This window comes from Cebus imitator, unplaced genomic scaffold (assembly GCF_001604975.1).
Source record: "Cebus imitator isolate Cc_AM_T3 unplaced genomic scaffold, Cebus_imitator-1.0 Scaffold120, whole genome shotgun sequence".
Taxonomy (NCBI): domain Eukaryota; kingdom Metazoa; phylum Chordata; class Mammalia; order Primates; family Cebidae; genus Cebus; species Cebus imitator.
The window spans coordinates 755,332-776,773 of NW_016107435.1; the positions used below are offsets into that span (position 1 = coordinate 755,332).

Sequence of the window (21,442 nt, forward strand, 5' to 3'; positions counted from 1 at the left end):
AAAAAAAAAAAAAAAAGAAAAAGAGAATTCAGTAACTTTGCTTTGTAGGCTAATTTTCACAAGCCTGTCTCTTCAAATTACTTAAATTCTCCTTCCCTTAAAATCAGAGCTTTAAAGAAGATAAAGAGAGTTGTAATTATGGGACTCCTATGTTGATTTGATATTTGACTGATTTTATCAAAACAAATATGCAGATAAAATATTTTTATAGATATATGACCTTCCAATTTCTGAAGTGCTCTTAATTCTCACAGTTATTTCTGTAGATAAATCTTCAAGTTCCCACCCATTATTACATAAATGCCATGTAATTTATAATTTTTGACTCCAACATAATCCACTTGTTGCATATGTAAACTTTCAAAGCATTTTTTCCTTTTTACTAATCTCATGTTAGAAACTCAGCTAAATTTCAATACAGGGCTTCATGCAGCGGTCAGTTACCACCTTTAAGACCTCTCTCCTAAGGCTATAGTTTCACGTCTCCAACTGCCCAGTTGCCTCTTCTGGTTGAATGTCATCTCAGTCTTTCATAATTATTGAAGAAAGATTAGAAGAAAATTTAATTTTAATATATAGACTGGAAGTAAGAACAAAAGAGCATTCCCACCACACACTGAAATTTATTTCTCATGTGGTTCTACTTTCGTAGGACTTAAAATAATGAAGTGTTCTAATAGTACATCTTTCAGCTTTCCTTCTTTATTTGGTTTTCAGTTTAAAAAAGCACCCGATTTAGATAATAACCTCGAGTTTTATGAATTGTTTTTATTATTGTTTGGTGTTCCTCTATATTTAAAATTCACTTTTAGAGACAAACTCTTCACAGGTAAATAGGTGTTTAATAAGTAAATCAGTGTAACATTCATGTTTAGCCATAGCCATAGTTCAATGATTAATTCCAGATATCATGGAGTATAGGTCTTTATTACATAGATTTTGATCAAAGCATATGCCCTGAAACAAATACTAAACAGAATGAAATCCTAATCAAACCTGGCACATTCTTGTATAACACTGGAATGGTGGAGGAACAGGCCATCTTATTCTGGAATAATTTGTTAAAGGAGACCCTTGCACCTGTGTGATGATGTTAGGGTAGTTAATTTAGTGGTTTTCTACAAAGTCTTGTCATCAAGTGAAAGGTTCACTTCATTTCCCTTGATGTGGTGGTTCAAGGTTTTAGGTTCCTGAACATAAGATTTGAGATCATCCTGAAAAAAAAATGCAATCATTTTTGAAGTGCAAGAGTTTTGATATGCTTCAGTTGCCAAGGAATTTATGAAGACCCATATTTTCAGACTCTGCTTTTAGATCAATCTCTAGTGTTTGAGGCAAACTAATTTATTTTAACAGAAAAATATATTGCATAGTGACCTAAACACTCGGTAATTACTTTGGCTTAAGAATGGATACCTTCATGTGGATAAAATATGAATTTTAAGTATAATAAATTTAAGAATTGATTAGATGTATAGTAAACTTGTAAATTTGAAATCATATATTTTGATCAAACCTAAAAATTGACCTTAGCCTAAAGCAAGACTTATTTACCTGGCAATATCAAATGACAGCTGGTTCCTATTGGATATCAGCTGTTAAATGCACAGCTTTTTAACTGAATGCCTACAAACTCAGCTCAAGAATAATCTCTACCAAGTTTGATTAGTTAGTTGTACCTGTCAGTATCTACAGACCTGAGATGACTCTTTAGTTTCAAGTCTTTGAAACAACAAATATAATTAATTTGAGAGAGTAAAAATAATTCCATAGTAGGATCTCTCTATTTAATTGAAGCCAATTAACAATCATGAGAAGGTGAGAAGGATTGTTTCCCTCCTCTTGATTAAAGGATGGGTAAATTCATTTTGCCCTTTGTGGCTAAAGTCAAATTATTATCATTATTTTATTTATTTTATATTTTTTGAGACAGGACCTGGTTCTGTTGCCCACACTTGAATGCATTGGCACAATATCCACTCACTGCAGGCTCTGCCTTCCAGGTTCAAGCGATATCTTATGGCCTTATCCTCTGGAGTAGCTTGGACTACAGAAATACATTACCAGGCCCTTCTAATTTTTGTATTTTTTTTTTTTTTTGTAGAGACCAGGTTTCACCATGTTGCCAAGGCTGGTCTCTAACCCCTGGGCCCAACCGATCTGCCTTCCTCAGCCTCCCAAAGTGCTGGGATTACAGGTGTGAGCCACTGCACTCAGCCTATTTTTATTTTTACTCTTTTTGGAGACAGGGTCTCACTGCTTCTCAGGCTGAAGGGCAGTGACGTGAACGTAGCTCACTATGATCTTTAACTCCTGGGTGCAAGTGATCCTTCCATCAATGCAAATTCTTAATCCTAATCTATTTTGGCTTAGTCATATGTCCCACTCATCCTTTCCTTTTCTTATGTCGAAAGCAGTCTTCAAGAGCCTCTGAACTCAAATGGAGGTGGTGATCTTTAAATACTATATTGGTGGCCTAGAGCCAGCTTACACTAACTCACTAGAGCTGATTGTTAAATTTTCAGGAGTTTTTGAGCCCGTTGTTAGAGATGATATTAAAAATTAAATTATGTAAACTTAAAATTAGATAATTATATTAAAATTAATATAAATATATTAATTCATATAAATATTATTCAATATAATTAATATAAATAAAATAAATATAAAATGTAGTAAGTACTAAAAAATCACTTTACCATTATCTATTATGTCTTTTATATGATGTAGATAGTGGAAATCTGCATGACAATATGCTAACATGCCTCTCTTCCCAACTCTGCAATCAGTAATGTCCTATTCGTAGCCTGAAATCACCATGGTGGGAGTATTTATGCCATGGAAATCTGAAAATGCTTTAAGTCGGGACTTCCCACCTCTTCTACCCCAGAACCCTTTGTTAACACTTAACCAGCACACCACTGGTACCTGCCCACAGGGCCCCCTAAGGGAAGTTGTTCTCCCTTTCCAGAAACTGCATCTCTGTATGACTCCACATCTTTCCTCCCAGACACAGCTGGTGGGCCTAGGAGTGAAAAACTAACAGAGGAAGAGAACATTCATAGGCCAGACCAAACTAATGCTTTCTCTTTAGAATTTGCACTAAGATTCATAGAGACTGACGGAATTAGTAGCCAAGTCACGCTCACAGCAATGTGCTACAATGAATATTCTTGAGCTCTTATAATGAAGGTCCCTAGAGCTGACCTGATTACCACACCTCCTGATACCTCATAGTACTGCATTTTTCTAGATTCTATACAATTTTATCCTTAAAATGTGTCTTTTACTTGAGCTATTGTAATTACTTTCTATTCCTTGCAAATTAATATTCCTTAAGAAAAACAGTCTTAAATTCTCTCAGTTTCTGTTGATTCACATACAAGAAAGGCAGAATATCTAGGCTCAATTCCTGGTAGTATAACCCAGAAAAAATTCTTTAATGTAGCAGCCTTGCAGTTTCCTCATCAGTAAAAATGGAAAGAGTATATATTTTAGTGGTATTTAGGCCCTAGTAGTCTACAGAGGTACCTCAGGCTCCACTATGGGAGTTGAAAAGGAGTCTTTAAATGGAGAAGGTCCAGGTTTCCTTCCTTTCCAACTAGAGACACTCTGCTGTTATCTACTTTGTATTTGAGGGCTTAAGAAATAAGATTTCTTGCCGGGCACGGTGGCTCAAGCCTGTAATCCCAGCACTTTGGGAGGCAGAGGCGGGTGGATCATGAGGTCAAGAGATCGAGACCATCCTGGTCAACATGGTGAAACCCTGTCTCTACTAAAAATACAAAAAATTAGCTGGACATGGTGGTGCGTGCCTGTAATCCCAGCTACTCAGGAGGCTGAGGCAGGAGAATTGCCTGAACCCAGGAAGCGGAGGTTGCGGTGAGCTGAGATCGCGCCATTGCACTCCAGCCTGGGTAACATGAGTGAAACTCCGTCTCAAAAACAAAACAAAACAAAACAAAAAAAAAGAAATAAGATTTCTTTCAACAGTTTTCACTAACCACTCCCTTCCCCACCCCACGCCCACTACCCCCCAACACAAACTTAGAAAGTTTAAAAAATTTCCAGACTATCTCTAAATTATTTTTGGTCTTCTATAACTTTCCAGGGTAAATGTAAAATGTTCCCATGCATTTTACAAAAACATTTGAATATTTTTTCAGCTTTTCTGAAAAGCTGAAATATTTTTTCATCTTCTCTTAGTAGAGAGTTTCAAAAGAACTATGGTGGTCTTACAATTCAACTCAGTCCCAATCTGATAGTCCACTTTTAGCAGAGATACTCACCTACTTTTTTTCTGTGAGTTCTGGGCCTGGCCTGATAATTTGGCTTATCACAATGTTCTGGATAACCAATACCAACTAACTGAAGTTGGCAGGGGATGACACTGGTTTGCCATCCCACTAAGCTTCTGCAGGTATGACGCTGACTAACCTTATACTATTCTTGATATCTCTAACAGTTCCCTCTTTATGTTGAGCTTTCCATCTATTCTGAAGACTGACCTTCTATTTGGTTATCTGCTCTTAAAGCAATTTCCCCATCCAACACCTGACACTCTGGGATTAGAGCCAGAAACAAGTGTATGTGCTGGTTGCACTAGGCCTTAGGACCACATACCTACTGGGTCGTCCATATGGACATTTCAGAGAAGAACATGCTGCAAATTAAGGAAGATAAAACGCTAGGTTGTTTGCTTAAGATACCAAGTTCCTTTTGGTCTTTTCCTTAGTAAATAAGAAAGATTACTAACAGTATCTTCTGAGTAGTCTTCAAGTAGTAAACATCGTTTACGATGTTTATTAAAATATTCCTTGGTTAAATCTCCTTAGGCTGTATCAAGCTTATGTAACTTTTCCTTTAGTTTCCAACTCTTCAATCGATTTTATTGTTCTTCGCTGAACTCTTTTCAGGCACTACACATTCTCTCTAAGTTGTATAGTTTATAACTGAGCAATGTTCTCTAGTAAATAACATATTAGTATAAGAGCATTAGGAAGAAAATCTATTTTTTCTCTTATATAAACTTTCTATTGAAGTGTTACATATATAAAAAGGTTATACAAAATTTTTTTTTTTTTTTTTGAGATGGAGTTTCGCTCTTGTCACCCAGGCTGGAGTGCAATGGCGCGATCTCGGCTCACCGCAACCTCCGCCTCCTGGGTTCAGGCAATTCTCCTGCCTCAGCCTCCTGAGTAGCTGGGATTACAGGCACGTGCCACCAGGCCCAGCTGATTTTTTGTATTTTTAGTAGAGACGGGGTTTCACCATGTTGACCAGGATGGTCTCGATCTCTTGACCTCGTGATCCACCCGCCTCGGCCTCCCAAAGTGCTGGGATTACAGGCGTGAACCACCGCGCCTGGCCAGGTTATGCAAATTTTAAGTGGACAGTTCTATGAATTTTTATAGAGTAATACACGTGACATTGGCACCCATACATGGAACTCCCAAAGCTCCTTTTCTCCCTTCTAACCACTCCCCTGCACCGAGGGAAACCACTATCCTGATCTCTAACATTATTTATATCTATTTGTTGTTGTTGAGCTTTTCAAATAGAATAATACAGTTGGTTCTTTTGTGTCTGCCTTATTTGACTCACTTTTGCTTTAAAATTTATCCAAGTGATTGTATGTAATTGTAATTCAGTAATTTTCATTGCCTTATATCATTTGATATGTGAATATGCCACATTTTTTAATAATCCAGGCCACTGTTGATGAACATACGAATAGTTTCTATTTGTTGCCAATTAGAAATGGTACTACCATGAATGCTCCTCTATACGTCTTTTGATGGACATAAAGACTAATTTCTTTTCATGAGTATTTCATCTAAAAAGTGAAATTGGTGGGTCATAGGACATGCATATGTCCAGCTCTAGCAGACACTGTTAATAGTTTTACAAATATTATACATTTTTGATGGCAGCAGCAGGCTGTCCAGAGCGGCCACTGCCATTGAGCTGGCTGCAGCAGGGAGGTGCAGGTGGTGGCAGCTGGAGCAGCTGCGGGAGCAGCAATGGTGGAGGTGGGTCGCCTGTGCCCTTCATCCCCCAGGCAGCTGACTGCCCTGCTCAGATACTCATGCAGCCGGGCCGGACTGGCCCCCAAGCCTGGAGCCTCTGCCACTCTGGTCCCTCGCCCCCTGTCATTGCTGTCTCCCGCTCTCTCGCATACCACCACTGGGGGGAGGGTTTGGGGAGGAGGTGGAGCTGAGCCGGGAGCAGTGCTGCCCTCCACAGAGCCAAAGGGAACCAGGGACAAGCAGGAGCACCCCTAGAACCTGCCACCCTCAGGGCCATCGTGACAGGGCTGGGCCCAACCGCCTGCCGGTGGGGGATCAGCTGGTCAGGCACGGAGGAGCAGGCAGAGAGGGGATCAGCAAGGACCTGGAGCTCCTACCCTAGCCTATGAGGAGCTGGTAGGAGCCCCATCCTCCCAGGCACAGAGCCCGGGCATCTCTGCACTCTGCACCTACGGGGCTCAGGAATGCCCCCACTGCCCTGGCAGGCTCGGGGGTGTCTGCTCCTACTGCCTGGCCTCTCTCTGCTCCCAGCGTCCTATCCAATCTCAGAGCAAGGTTGGGGACACACCTGGGCACCGTCACAGTCCAGCTGGGTGTGTGCATGCTTGGGGCAGCACTGACATGCCAGCTCCCTGGCGCCTCAGCCCGCTCTAGACTTTGGGCACCAACAAGCTTGGGGGAAGGCGAGGGTGTGCTGAGGTTGGCCCTTGCTACAAGCAGCCTGGGCACCATGGACAGCTAGGCAGGAGGCAGACAGGCTCCTGGGTGTAATGGGAGGGCCTAAAGGCTGGGGACCAGGCTGCCAGTCCTGTGGACCAGACTGGGTACTTCTGGTGCCTTTTTCAGGCCACCCATGGCCGCCAATAGACCAATTCGTGTCAACTTCTTCCCCTCTAAGGCCCATAAAAGCCTGGGGCTCAGCCAGAGCAGGGCAGACAATGGGATGACCAGCTGCAGAGAGAAGCTATCCTCTCTGCTGATAGCTGAACACTGACTGGGACATCCTGCCTAGGAGAGGAGCTACCCAGTGTGGATCTCCTCTGAGCTGTTCTATTGCTCAAGAAAGCTCTTCATCTTGCTCACCCTCCACATGTCTGCATACCTCATTCCTCCTGGTTGCAGGATAAAAACTCAGGACCCACTGAATAGTGGCTAACACCAAGTATAAAACATGCCCCTTGCCATGTTGCAGGTGAAGAGAAGGCGTGTAGAGCTGCAGTGTATTGGGGAGACCAGACCTGGGGTTCCCCGAGCCAGGGCCATGACTCCCTTTTTGGGGACCTATAATTCCTGGTGTCTTCAAGTTTCTAGGCACCATGGCATTCCCCGTTGCCAACTTGGGAAGCTGCTTGTGGTGTGCCTGGTCCAGCCACAGCTTCGCAGAGAAGTGGTGCCCATGTGGGCACTTGGAGCTGCCCACCCTTCGGCAGCAGCCAATGTGTCTGACTATGTGCAGTCACACACACCCCATGCCACTCCACTCCACACCTGACTCAGTCTCCCTGGGAGGCATGGAATCCAGGTTGGTAGTGTGAGTTCAGCACAGCCTGCCAGGCCAAGAAGGCAGAACAAGCCCAGTGGGCCCAAACAAAATGCAGGGGAAGGCATCACTGGCCACAAACGTTTCTGGCCAGGAAAACAACACCCCAAAGATCTGTAACATTTTGCTACCAAAGTGTCATGCTTGTGTAAAGGGTGATCGTTATGTCACTATGAGGTTATTCTGTACCAGAAGACGCCTTCTGATGGGCATAGAAACTTTCATTGCTATCAGACATGAAAATAGGAAATGAGAATTGAGAAAGAGCTTCCTTGTTTTCAGGTGGGAGGCTTTGCTGGTAGTAAGTCCGACCTGCTATTCCCTGTCTCCGAAGTCACTACTACCAAATGGAAAACAAAGACACGGGAGATTTGGGACTTAAACAACAGGAATCAGTGAGACACTCTCAGCAATCCCAGGCCAAGGCAGGAGAATAATTTGAGGCCAGGAGTTCAAGACCAGCCAGAGCAACATAGTGAGAACCTGTCTCTACAAAAATAAAAAATAAAATTAGCTGGAGTGGTGGTACCTGTCTGTACTCCCAGATACTCAGGAAGCTGAGATGGGATGATTACTTTCACCAGGAGTTTGAGGCTGCAGTGAGCTATGATCATGCAATTACACTCCAGCCCCTGGGTGACAAAGCAAGGCCCTGTCTCTAAAAAGAAGAAAAGGGGAGGGAACAAAGTATAATCATAGAGAAGGCTTGATTCAAGAACAAACTTTGTGATTTAGAGATTCTAGCACTAAAGTTATCCTGTTACTTATTATTTGGCAGTATCGGATGGACTAGAGCCTTCAAGCAATAGGCTTCCCCCAAGGCTTCGTCCATTCTTTTGGTCCTCAGAGGAAAATGCAGCATCATCCATGGCCAAACGTCAGTGACTTGACTGGCCACACTTCCCGTTTTGTTCTTAGATCCTTCACTTGTAACCAAGCCAGCAGTTGTATGTATTTAACTACCTAACTTCCAGACCAGAAACACCCTCACTTTGATTACTATATCTGTCCCGTCTGTTGCACATAATGTCCAGGAACTTTGCTGACAGTCAGAACTATTATATTTTTTATATTTTATATATAATTATTATCCAGAAAATAATTAATTTGGGGACACTAAAATTCTCCAGAGTATACACACGGCATAAATTGAGGAAAATCGGTGAATAAAGCAAGAAGCTATTACTGAGTCTTCCTTAAGCATTGATTACATAAAACCAACAGTCTGAAACTGAAGAAAACCCAGAGATGGCTTTTAAAATAGACACAATTTGTTCATCTGCTACAGAAGATTGTTCTTTTTACCACTTTTAGCGTTTTAAGAAACTAAAATGCCATTAACCTCTATTAAAACAAGAGGTAATGGGGTGTACCTGATGGACTACTTACATGCAAGGTGTTAGTGATTAATAGAAATTGCAGGACCTGAGCCAGAAAGGAAACTCATTTTGGTCGTCTCCGAAAGCCTTTAGTCTTTGTAAGAATCGCCAGAATCAACTGATCTTGTCTTTTCTTGTCACTGCAGCCCAATTGAGACCACTGAATTTAGTTGTCTATACCCTTAGATAGACGATATTTTAGGGGCTCCTGACACCATTCCATAGTATGAAGAAAAAAGCTAGCATTTTCTTCAGTTACCAAAACTGGGGTCAGGGTTGACAAACGGACAGGAACTTCATCTACACTTTCTCAAAAAACTGATACAATATAGCAAAAAAGTATAGCAAAAACGAAAAGATGACACAATACGCTTATCATTTCTTTATATTTATACCAACAGCCCTTCCCTCAAAAATGAGGATATCGTTCAAGATTTTATCTTTATTCACAGAATGTTTAAAATCTTTAATTTTATATGCCGAAGACACTTCTGATTTGTTGAATTAAGTGACTGCCGGTGTGCTAATGCTTTTAAAAAACAGCATTAGCCTTCTCCCATCAAAAGTCCAGAAGCTGCCCTTGAGTCGTCAAAATGTTTGCCTTAATTTGCAATCGTTATGACTTGAGCCAAACGCTTATACCTCATTTTTGTCGTGTAGGTGAAGATACAATTGCAAATCGTTCACAGCCTTGAGTCAGATCAGGAGATCATTAGAGGATGTGAGTGTCCCAGAGGGGCGCTGACCCCTGCTCGGAGACCCACCCCTTGCGGCAGCGCCCGGCAGCCCAGCACAGGGCGGCGCCTCAGTTCCGCTGACCTGGCTGTGTCCGCGGTGTCGCCGAGGCCGGCGCAGTTATTTATGACTACGTGGTTCGGCTGGGGTTGCGGGGCCCGGGAGCAGCAGTGATCCGCCGCCTTTTCCAGGCTCTTCCCGGGCCGAGCCCCTAATCTCCCGTGCTAAAGTGGCGTCGCGAATCCCCCGGGCCGCGCGACTGTAGGCGTCGCTCTCGGCCAGCAGCCTAGCTCTCGGCACCGACTTCTCGCGAGGCTTCGGCGCCCCCCTCCTCCCCTGCTCGTCTGTCCTTCGCCTCCTCCCAGCTCCGGAGAGGGCGGCCTCCGCTATGGCTGCACTGCGAAGGCTCCTATGGCCGCCGCCCCGGCTGCCGCCTCCGCTCTGCTCTCACCAGCCCCTTCTTGGGCCGTGGGGGCGGCCTGCAGGGAACACCCCAGGCCTTCCTGGCCGGCCCTTTTCCTGCCGGGAGGATGAGGAGAGGGCAGTGGCGGAGGCGGCTTGGAGGCGACGGCGGCGCTGGGGAGAGCTGAGCGCGGCGGCTGCGGCCGGCGGGGGGCTGGTCGGTCTCGTGTGTTACCAGCTGTATGGGGACCCCAGGGCCTGCTCGCCGGCGACCGGGCGGCCCTCGGAGAGCGCGGCCGCGGAGCCCGAGGACGCGCCCCGTGGCCGGGGGCTGCTCCCCATCCCGGTGGCGGCTGCCAAGGAAACGGTAAGCGGGCGCGCGTCCCACCTGCGCGGGGCTGTGACCTTTCTGCCGGGTGCGCAGGACCCTGGAGGCTGCGGGGACTGTGCGAGCGCTGTGGCCGCGGGTGGGGAAACCCCCCGTGAGCTAGGCTGACACCTTCTAGGCCGAATTGCCTGGGAGCCGATCACCCACGTGCTGGGAAGACAAGTGATGCTGTCACTGATGCATCAGGACCATCAAGGTGGCTGCAGCTACCAAGTATCAATCCAAACCCAAAACCAACACCCCTCCCCTGTTAAAAAAAAAAAAAAAAAAAGAAAAGATTTAGAAATGAAGGCCGTGACAGGCAGAAAGTGGACCGCTGTAGATTTGGGAAAAAGAAACCCCTAGACTGTGCAGAGTGACAACAAATGTCTGGTGCTTTAGGATGAGTTTCGAAGCAGGGGTCTGAGATCTCAAAAACCACTATATTAGCATCTGGGAATTTATTAGTCCCAACAGAGGAAATGCTAAACCTGCATACTAATCTCCTTATCATACACAAGGAATGATGTTACCAGATAGGAAAAGAAAAAAAAAATTATTCAAAAAGAGCATATGTATTTATCTCTTTTTCCTTCTCTGACTAAATCCAGAATCCCGTTAGTAGATACAATAAAATACAGAATGGATAGGACAGCAAATGTAGGAGGTTGTGAATGATGCTAACTCCGACAGAAGAAAGTCACATGAAAACAGTCATCTGTCATTATGTAGTTAATAATATAAGGTAAAGATATGTGAAAGGCAAGAGTGAGTAAAGGAGCGTGATTTTTTTTGTCACCTCAGTATATTTAATAGTCATGCAAATGACTAGGAAAATTGGGGAAATTTTCCTTGCAAGACTCAAAGAGAGTGAAAGACTTAGATGAAAATAATTTAGAAAACAGGCACCTATGCTGTTTTTAACTTAATAAAATTTACATAGCCTTTGTTCTTAATACACAGTGGTGATCTGATACAAGTACATCAGTTCCTTTGGTGGGGGTTGTCAATGCAATTAGGTTACAGAATCTACTTTATGGACTATGTGGCAGCAGATCACAAGCACATAACATAAAGTACTTTTATACATGTATATTTAAAATACTAGGAAATACCCTCAACCTCCACCTCCGCTCCCTACACACATACACATACACTTTTGTGGCTTGGCAAAGAGCATAGTGTTAGAATTATTCATGACAGAACTTTTAATTACCCATAGTTGATCTAGGAACAGATCAGCAAGGTAGGGAATTCAGGTAGTATTTGCTTTTCTTTCTTAAAATTAATTTTACTTTTACGGTTGAGAGATGGTATCGCACAGTTTTTAAAAAGACCATGTTCAGAAAGCTAGAACTGTGGCTCCACCACTTGCTACTTGTGTCATTATGGAGAAATTGCTTAACCTGTCCATGTCCGTTTCCTCACCTGTGAAATGAGGCTAATAGTCTCCTAGGGTGTTATGAAAGTTAAATGAGTTAACCCAGTATATTTTTAAAAATGGTATTACTAGAGAACATTCAATAAATTTTTTATTCATTATTGTCCACTTTTGTGCACTTACATTATTATTGTTTAGTGTTTATGAAAATTTCTGTCCATTGACTGGGCTTGGTGGCTCATGCCTATAATCCCAGCACTTCTGGGAGGCTGAGGAGGGCGGATCATGAGGTGGGAGTTCAGGACCAGCCTGACCAACATGGTAAAACCCCCGTCTCTACTAAAAATACAAAAATTAGCCTGGTGGTGGCGCTCACCTGTAATCCCAGCTACTGGGGAGGCTGAGGCAGGAGAATCGCTTGAACCTGGTAGGTGGAGGTTGCAGTGTGGTTGAGCGATGATCGTGCCACTGTGGTCCAGCCCTGGAGACAGAGCAAGATTCTGTCTCAAAAAAAAAAAGAAAGAAAATAAAATTTCTGTTCATTGTTTTAGAATTCAAATAATGCTAAAGTCCTGTGTCTTACCCTTCTCTAGCCTCTAGTCCTGCGTTCTGATGGTCATACCTCTTGTATTTCCCTCTCTGAAAGCTTTTATGATCTTATCTTTATCCCTGTTGCTTGAAATTTTTCCAGTAATGAGCTTTGGTGTGGGTATTTTTTCATTGAATGTGCTAGGTTCTTAAGGGGCCTTTCAAAATGGAAATCTGTGTCTAAAAGTTCTGGGTAATTTTCTTGTATTATTTCTTTAATGATTATTTTCTTTACCCTCTTTCTCTTCTGTTTTTCTGAAACTGCTGTTTGTTTGAAGTTAAATTTCCTGACAGATCCTAATCTAATTCTTTTTTGTTGTTGTTTGTTTGTTTTGAGATGGAGTTTCACTCTTGTTACCCAAGCTGGAGTGCAATGGCATGATCTTGGCTCACTGCAACTTCTGCCTCCTGGGTTCAGGCAATTCTCCTGCCTCAGCCTCCCGAGTAGCTGGGACTATAGGTGCATGCCACCATGCCCAGCTAATTTTTGTATTTTTAGTAGAGATGGGGGTTTCACTATGTTGACCAGGATGGTCTCAATCTCTTGACCACATGATCCACCTGCCTCACCTTCCCAAAGTGCTGGGATTATAGGCGTGAGCCACCATACCCGGCCTCTAATCTAATTCTAGCCATTACCATGTTTCAGCTTTCAAAACTGAAATATATTTGAAATATATTTTTGTCTATTTGTTTTTATAAGAGATATCCTGGACTTTATCTTCCAGCCTTCCTACTGAATTTTTTATTTCTGCTATTCTACTTTTTAATTCAGTGAGTGATTTTGTGTTCTCTGATATTCATGAGTTACAGCATTCTATTTTGCTTCATGCCTGCTATATTTTCTCTTTTTGCTGTAAGGATATAAATTATAACTTTGTTTTGTCTTCTAAGGATATAAATTATAACTTTGTTTTGCTTTCTCTGTGCATTGCTTTACTTCTTCCAGGTTCTTTTTTATTTCTGTTTGATTTTATAAGCTCTCGCTTTCATTTTGGAGGTTTTCCTCACATATCTGTGGTTGTTACCTATTATTTGAGAACTTCTCAGAAGGTCTTTGTCCTTAACATGGCCTTTCATTTGGCGATCTGGGCTTTTTATTAGCGTAGCATCCAAATGTCAATATTTTATAGCTCTTTGTCTCTGATGCTGTTGAACTTCTACAAAAAATAGGAGAGATAGGAGGCGCAGTAGTCTTCTGGAGGCAGGCACATGTGCACATATGTGTTAAGAGCATGTATGTTGCTATCTAATGATATACTTAGGTATTGTTATCTAATCCTCTGCTTTTAGCCCCACTACTTATTTGACTCTGTAGCTCATTAGTTCCCAAGGCCTTGTCCATTTTGGGATTCTCTACAGCAAATATTAATACCTTACTTCTATTTGGTCTTCTCTGCAGTACGCAGGTAGTGCTTCTGTTCTCTTAACTCATTTATCACTCCTTCATTTCTTCAATTTTATAAAAATTTTTAGAAATTAATCATCTTGAATGTTTTAGTCTCCCCTTCTTTTTCTTACCTCCTTTGTATTTTTGACCTTTTTATATTTCTTTACTGTGAATTTAATGAGTTTAAGGGAAGAAGATGTTGAAAAAGAATCATGGGGTCAATCTGCCATTTTTCAGAAATATGGTTTTAGTCGCATGTGCCTGTAGTCCCAGCTACTCAGGGAGCTGAGACAGGAGGACCACATGAGCCCAGGAATTCAAGGCTATGATGGTCTGTTATCATGCCACTCCATTCCAGCCTGGGACACAGAGCATGACTTTTCTTGAAAAGGAAAAAGAAGTTTTATTTTAAACCTATGCTGCCACTTCATTTATTATTCTTATTATTATTTTGAGATGGAGTGTTGCTCTATCACCCAGGCTGGAGTACAGTGACATTACCTTGGCTCACTGCAACCTCCCCCTACGAGGTTCAAGCGATTCTTCTGCCTCAGTCTCCTGAGTAGCTAGGATTACAGGTACCTGCCACCACACCTGGCTAATTTTCTAGTATTTTTAATAGAGACAGGGTTTCACTATGTTGGCCAAGCTGGTCTTGAACTTCTGACCTCAAGTGATCCACCTGCTTCAGCCTCCCATAGTGCTGGGATTACAGTCATGAGCCACTACGCTCAGCCCATTCATTTTGATGTTTAAAACTATAGCTAAGAACTTCTGATTTATAAAGCCTCTTTTAAGTATAATATGCTGCTAAGCATAAACCTGACATATATATTAACCTGTATCTGTTGTAAGAATAATTTAACTGATGGAAGTGAACAGCAGTAACTTATAGAGATACAGTTCTTTTACAATAGCCTTGAAGATTTTTATGGCAAAGATACTGGCTCTGAACTTCAGAAGGCCTTCCCTGACTCCATAGATTTGTTAAAATATCTCTCTAACTTTCAGATAATGACTTCTTTGTAATTATTTGTTCATTGTTTGTCTTCTTTACTTGTCTTAGCCCTTTAAGGAGAGGCACTGTGTTGGTCTTGGTCATCTTCATATCTTCATTGCCTGGTAAGGGTCCTAGCCTGATAGGCACAATATGTATTTGTTGAATAGATAAGCTTATGCTAAATATGTGTATAGAATATACAAACTGTGAGAATTGAGTTTAATATTTTGTTCAGCTAAAGTACTTATTTATAGCATTTGAATTGGGATGACTTCAGTAAAGGTCAAAATTCCAGGCTTTGGGAAATCAGATCACGTGGCACTGTATTTACTTTAATTGTGCAAGTTTGAGTTGCCACAATATTTTAGTAAACTATGGCTTTGACTTTTATATATATTACAAAGATGTTGACAAGATTCTGTTTAGAACCTCAAAGTTTTAGCCTTAAAGCACTATTTTTATTAGTGGGAAAAATTTTTATACTAGAACTGCCTTTTTTTTCTGGACCACAATAAAAAAAAAAACAATTAAATTGCTTAATATTCTTAAGTGTTTTACTTATTGTACAGAAGACATGATCTGTTTTATGATTTGTTCAGCCAAAGAAGCTTCAAGTAACATGTTTGAGTATTACTCAAGTGGGAAACAAGTTAGATGAATTTTGTGTCTCTTTCATATCTATAATAATTAATCATACATTGTTAAGTTTCTTTCACTATATCTTTTCCAGCTTCTTTCTCAAGTCCTCATGTCTTTAGATGTGAGGATATTCTTGCTTTTCTCCAGAATATTGAAGAATTTGCCAGGTGCATACAGGCATATCTCGTTTTGCTATGCTTCATTTTTTTGTCCTTCACAGATAACTGCATTTTTTACAAGTTCAAGATTTGTGGCAACAATGAATTGAGCAAATATGTTGGCACCATTTTTCCAACATTATATGCTCACTTAATGTTTCTTTGTCACATTTTAATAATTCTTGTAATATTTATTATTGTATCTGTTATGGTGATCTGTGATCAGTTATCTTTGATGTTACTATTGTAATTGTTTTAGGGACAACATGTACCACACCCATATAAGACAGCAAAGAATAAATGTTATGTGTGCTTTACTCCATGGACCAGCTGTTCCCTAGTCTCTCTCCTTCTCAGGCCTCCCTGTTCCTTGAGGCAATAGTGAAATTAGGTCAGTTACTAACCCTCGAAGGGCCTCTAAGTGTTCAGGTGAAAGGAAGAGTTGCACATCTCTCACTTTAAATCAAAAGCTAGAAATTATTTAGCTTAATGAGGAAGGCATGTTGCTCAAAGAGTTAGCCAAGTTGTGAATGCAACAGAAAAGTTTTTGAAGGAAATTAAAAGTGCTCTTTGTGAACACACAAATCATGAGAAGACAAAACAGCCTTGCTGCTGAGATGGAGCAAGTTTTAGTGGTTTGGATAGAAGACCAAACCACAATATTCCCTTAAGACAGAGCTTAATCCAGAGCAAGGCCCTAATTATCACCAATTCTTTTAAAGCTGAGAAAAGTAAGGATGCTGCAGAAGAAAGTTGGAAGTTAGAGATTGGTTCATGAGTTTTAAGGAAAGAAGCCATCTCCATAACATAAAAGTGCAAGGTGAAGTGGCAAATTATGATGTACAAGATGTAGCAGGTGATCCAGAAGATTTAGCTAGGATAATTGATGAAGGTGGTACACTGAACAACAGATTTTCAGTAGAGATGAAACAGCCTTTTACTGGAAGAAGATGCCATCTAGGACTTTGATAGCTAGAGAGAAGTCAATGCCTGGCTTCAAAGCTTCAAAGGATAAGCTGATTCTTTTGTTAGGGGCTAATGCAGCTGGTGACTTAAAAGTTGAAGCCAATGCTCATTTACCATTCTAAAAATCCTAGGGTCCTTAAGAATTACGCTAAGTTTACTCTACCTGTGTTATATAAAGGGAACAACAAAGCCTGGACAACATATCTGTTTACAGCATGGTTTACTGGATATTTTAAGCCCACTGTTGAGACCTACTGCTTAGAAAAAAAGATTCATTTCAAAATATTACTGCTCATTGACATTTTACCTAGTCACCCAAGGAGTCTAATGGAGATTTACAAGGAGATGAATGTTTTTATGCCTGCTAACACAGAATTCATTCTGCAGTCCACGGATCAAGGAGTAATTTTGACTTTCACGTCTCCTTATTAAAGAAATACATTTTGTAAGACTATAGTTGCTGTAGATAGTGATTCCTCTGATGGATCTGGGTAAAGTGAAATGAAAACTTTCTGGACAGGATTCACCATTCTAGATGTCATTAAGAACATTTGTGATTCATGGGAGAAGGTAAAAATATCAACATTAGCAGGAGTTTGGAAAAGTTAATTCCAACCCTCATGGATGACCGCGAGAGATTCAAAATTTCAGTCAAGGAAGTAGCTGCAGAGATAGTGAAATAGCAAGAGAACTACAGTTAGAAATGGAGCCTAAAGATATGACAGAATTGCTACAATTTCATGATAAAACTTTAATAGATGAGGACTTGCTTCCTATGAGTGGACAAAGAAAATGGTTTTTTGAGATGTGGTCTAATCATGGTGGAGCTGCTGTGAACATTGTTGAAATGACAACAAAGATTTGGAATATTCCCTGAACTTAGTTGATAAAGCAATGGGAAAGTGATATGGTTCGGCTGTGTGTCCCACTCAAATCTTACCTTGAATTGTAATAATCCCCATGTGTCATGGGAGGGACCTGGTGGGAGGTAATTGAATCATGGGATGGGTTTTTCCCATGCTATTGTTGTGATAGTGAATAAGTTTCACAGGATCTGGTGGGTTTATAAAGGGGAGTTCCCCTGCACATGCTGTCTTGCCTGCCACCATGTAAGATGTGGCTTCACTCTTTTGCCTTTTGCCATGATTGTAAGGCTTCCCCAGCCATGTGGAACTGTAGTCAATTAAACACCTTGACTTTATAAATTACCCAATCTTGGGTATGTCTTTATTAGCAGTGTGAGAACACACTAAGCCAATAAATTGGTACTGGTAGAGTGGGGTGCTGGTCTAAAGATACCCGAAAACATGGAAGTGGCTTTGGAACTGGGTAACAGGCAGAGGTTGGAACAGTTTGGAGGGCTTAGAAGAAGACACGAAGATATGGGAAAATTTGGAACTTCCTAGAGACTTGTTGAGTGGCTTTGACCAAAATGCTGATAGTGATGTGGGCAATAAAGTCTGGGCTGAGCTGGTCTCTAATGGAGATGAGGAACTTGTTGGAAACTGGAGCAAAGGTGACTCTTGGCATGTTTTAGCAAAGAGATTAGTGGCATTTTGTTCCTGCCTTAGAGATTTGTGGAATTTTGAACTTGAAAGAGATAATTTAGGTTATCTGGTGGAAGAAATTTCTAAGCAGTAAAGTGTTCAAGAGGTGACTTGGGTGCTGTTAAAAGCATTCAGTTTTATGTATTCGCAAATATGTGGTTTGGAATTGGAACTTATATTTAAAAGGAAAGCAGTGCATAAAAGTTTGGAAAATGTGCATCCTGATAATGCAATAGAAAAGAGAAACCCTTTTCTCAGGAGAAATTCAAGCCAGCTGCAGAAATTTGTATAAGTAACAAGGTGCCAAATGTCCATCGCCAAGACAATAGGAAGAATGTCTCCAGGGAAGATCAGAGGTCTTCATTGCAGCCTCTCCCATCACAGGCCTAGAAGCCTAGGAGGAAAAAAATGGGCCGGGACTAGGATTTTGCTGCTTTGAGCATTCTTGGGACTTGGTACCCTGTGTCCCAGCCATAGCTAAAAAGGGCTAGTGTAGAGCTCAGGCTATTGCTTCAAAGGTGCAAGCCCAAGCGTTGGAAGCTTCCATGTGGTGTTGGGCCTGTGGATGCACAGAAGTAAGAATTGAGGTTTGGGAACCCCTGCTTAGATTTCAGAGGATGTGTGGAAATGCCTGGATGTCCAGGTGGAAGTCTGCTGCAGGGACAGAGCCCTCATGCAGAACCTCTGCTAGGACAGTGCAGAAGGGATATGTAGGGTCAGAGCTCACACACAGAGTCCTCACTGGGGCATTGCCTAGTGGAGCTATGACAAGAGAGCTACCATCCTCCAGACTCCAGAATGGTAAATCCACTGACAGCTTGCATCGTGCACCTGGAAAAGCTGCAGACTCTTAACACCAGCCTGTGTTAAGCAGCCAGGAGTGGGGCTGTACCCTGCAAAGCCACAGGGACAGAGCTGCCCAAGGCTGTGGGAGCCCACCTCTTGCATCAACATGAATCTGGATGCGAAACATGGTGTCAAAGGAGATCATTTTGGAGCTTTAAGATTTGACTGCCCTGTTGGATTTTGGACTTGCATGGGGCCTGTAGCCCCTTTGTTTTGGCCAGTTTCTCCAATTTGGAATGGGTATATTTACCCAATGTCTGTACTCTCATTGTATCTAGGAAGTAACTATCTTGCTTTTGATTTTACAGGGTCACAGGCAGAAAGGACTTGCCTTGTCTCAGATGAGACTTTGGACTATGGACTTTTGAGTTAATGCTGAAATGAGTTAAGACTTTAGGGGACTGTTGGAAAGTATGATTGGTTCTGGAATGTGAGGACATGAGATTTGAGAGAGGCCAGAAATGGAATAATATGGTTTGGCTCAGTGTCCCACCCAAATCTCACCTTGAATTGTAATAATTACCATGTGTCATTGGAGGGACCCAGTGGGAAGTAATTGAATCGTGGGGGTGGGTTTTTCCCATGCTGTTGTCCTGGTAGTAAGTCTCACAAGATCTGATGGTTTTATAGAGGAAAGTTCCTCTGCACGTGTTCTCTTGACTGCCGCCATCTCAGACATGACTTTGCTTCTCATTTGCCTTCCAACATGATTGTGAGGCCTCCCCAGCTATGTGAAACTGTTAGTCAATTAAACCTCTTTCCTTACCCAGTCTTGGGTATGTCTTTATTAGCAGCATGAGAACAGACTAATACATAAGGTTTGAGAGGATTGACTCCAGTTTTGGAAGAAGTTCTACTGTGGGTAAAATGCTATCAGAGAAATCCTTCTTTCATGAAAGAAGAGTCCATCAATGTGGCAGACTTCATTGTTATCTTATGTAAGAAATTGACACAGCCACCTCAAACTTCAGCAGCCAGCACTCTGATCAGTTAGTGGCCATCAACATCAAGGCAAGACCCTTCAGCGTGAACAAATTTTGATTTGTCTAAGGCTCTGATGATTATTAGCACTTTTTTAGCAATAAAATATTTTTAAATTAAGGTATGTACTTTTGTAGACATATGCTGTTGCACACTTAATAGACTAATTATAGCATAAACATAACTTTTATGTGCACTGTGAAACCAGAACATTTATGTGGTTCACTTTGTTGTAGTATTTGCTTTATTGTAGTGGTGTGGAACCAAACCTGCAGTGTATCTGAAGTATGCCTGTAGATAGAGAAAAGTCCCAGTTTTTCATGGTGAGGGAAGTTGCATAGACATGAAATTGAAGATAAGCTAATTCTATGTAGAATAGCATTGTTGTATGAGAAGCTAAACTAGTTAATCCCCTCTTAGTTTGTTCAGTAACTTTGTGACAAATAAGTCCACGAGAGCCTGGATGCCTTATAATGGCTTGACTATCTCATACATTCACATACAATGCTTTGAGTATAGATTATGTTTCCCTGGGTAAATCACAGAGTAAAATTATGATCAATTTGGAGAAAACAATTTCATCTTTCTGATTACACAAACCTGGAGTTGTGTACAGTTCTAGTCTGGGTTTCTGGGAAAACTAGTTAGAGCGTTTTGTGGATGTCCTTTTATTCAAATTTACATTGGGAATCAGCACATGAAAGAGTTATAACCTTGTACTTAAATTTTTTAAAAAATTTTATTTATTCTTTCCCAGCACTTGGAAAATTTCAAATAATGTACAGCAGTCAGTAGAGCAATCATCATCAGTAGAGCAGTTCACTGACTGTGTTTCCCTTTTGCATGATTGTAAAGTCAAAAAATCATGAGTTGTACCACTGTTAAGTCGGGACTATCTGTATAGGAAAAAACATAGCACAGTATGAAGAGAAAAAAAGAAATACGGACGAATGAAGGTATATAACAATTTTTTTCTTGGTCTATGTAATCTCCACCTTAAAACATTACAAATATTGAATTGTATTTGGAATTGGATTTCAGTTGTATTAAGTATTTGAATTAATGTGTCTTCTTAATTGATTCTCACATATAATTCTACTTATAATTTGGGGCCGAACTATTTTATAAGTACTAAGTAATATGTAGCTGCCCTCTCATAGATTGAATATGTAATTTATCTCAGTAATTTTTAAGAAACAAATGCTATTTTCTACCCAATGATTAAAGAAAACATTTGGGATCATTAAACAATTATATTAATCCTACTTTTTAAAACTTTATATATTTATGGCAGTATATTTATGGCATTTTGATATATGTATATATTGTAGAGTGATTAAATCAAGCTAATTAACGTATCCATCGTCTTGTATTCTTACCATTTATTTGTGGCCTTTGCTTATCCATTATCTTATTTTTAACTTAAATTTTTTTAAGCTTCTTTAAGGAAGATTTATTCATTACCATGCTATAACTTGTAAGTCTTGTATCTCA

General features: G+C 41.0%; 1 protein-coding gene across 5 annotated transcripts in view; it reads left to right on the top strand.

The window, feature by feature from the left end:
• Nucleotides 1-9,995: 9,995 nt before the first annotated feature.
• Nucleotides 9,996-21,442, top strand: part of MICU3 (mitochondrial calcium uptake family member 3) — a 94,947-nt gene continuing 83,500 nt past the window's right edge. For 2 of the 5 annotated variants that reach the window (XM_017539623.2, XM_017539624.2), the window contains exon 1: nt 10,011-10,452. In XM_017539623.2, coding sequence (XP_017395112.1) covers nt 10,072-10,452 — 381 coding nt within the window. In that variant the 5' untranslated portion in view covers nt 10,011-10,071. Of the gene's footprint in view, nt 10,453-21,442 lie in introns of all 5 variants that reach the window. The other 3 variants (XR_001828423.2, XM_017539626.2, XM_017539622.2) reach the window with 3 other exon arrangements.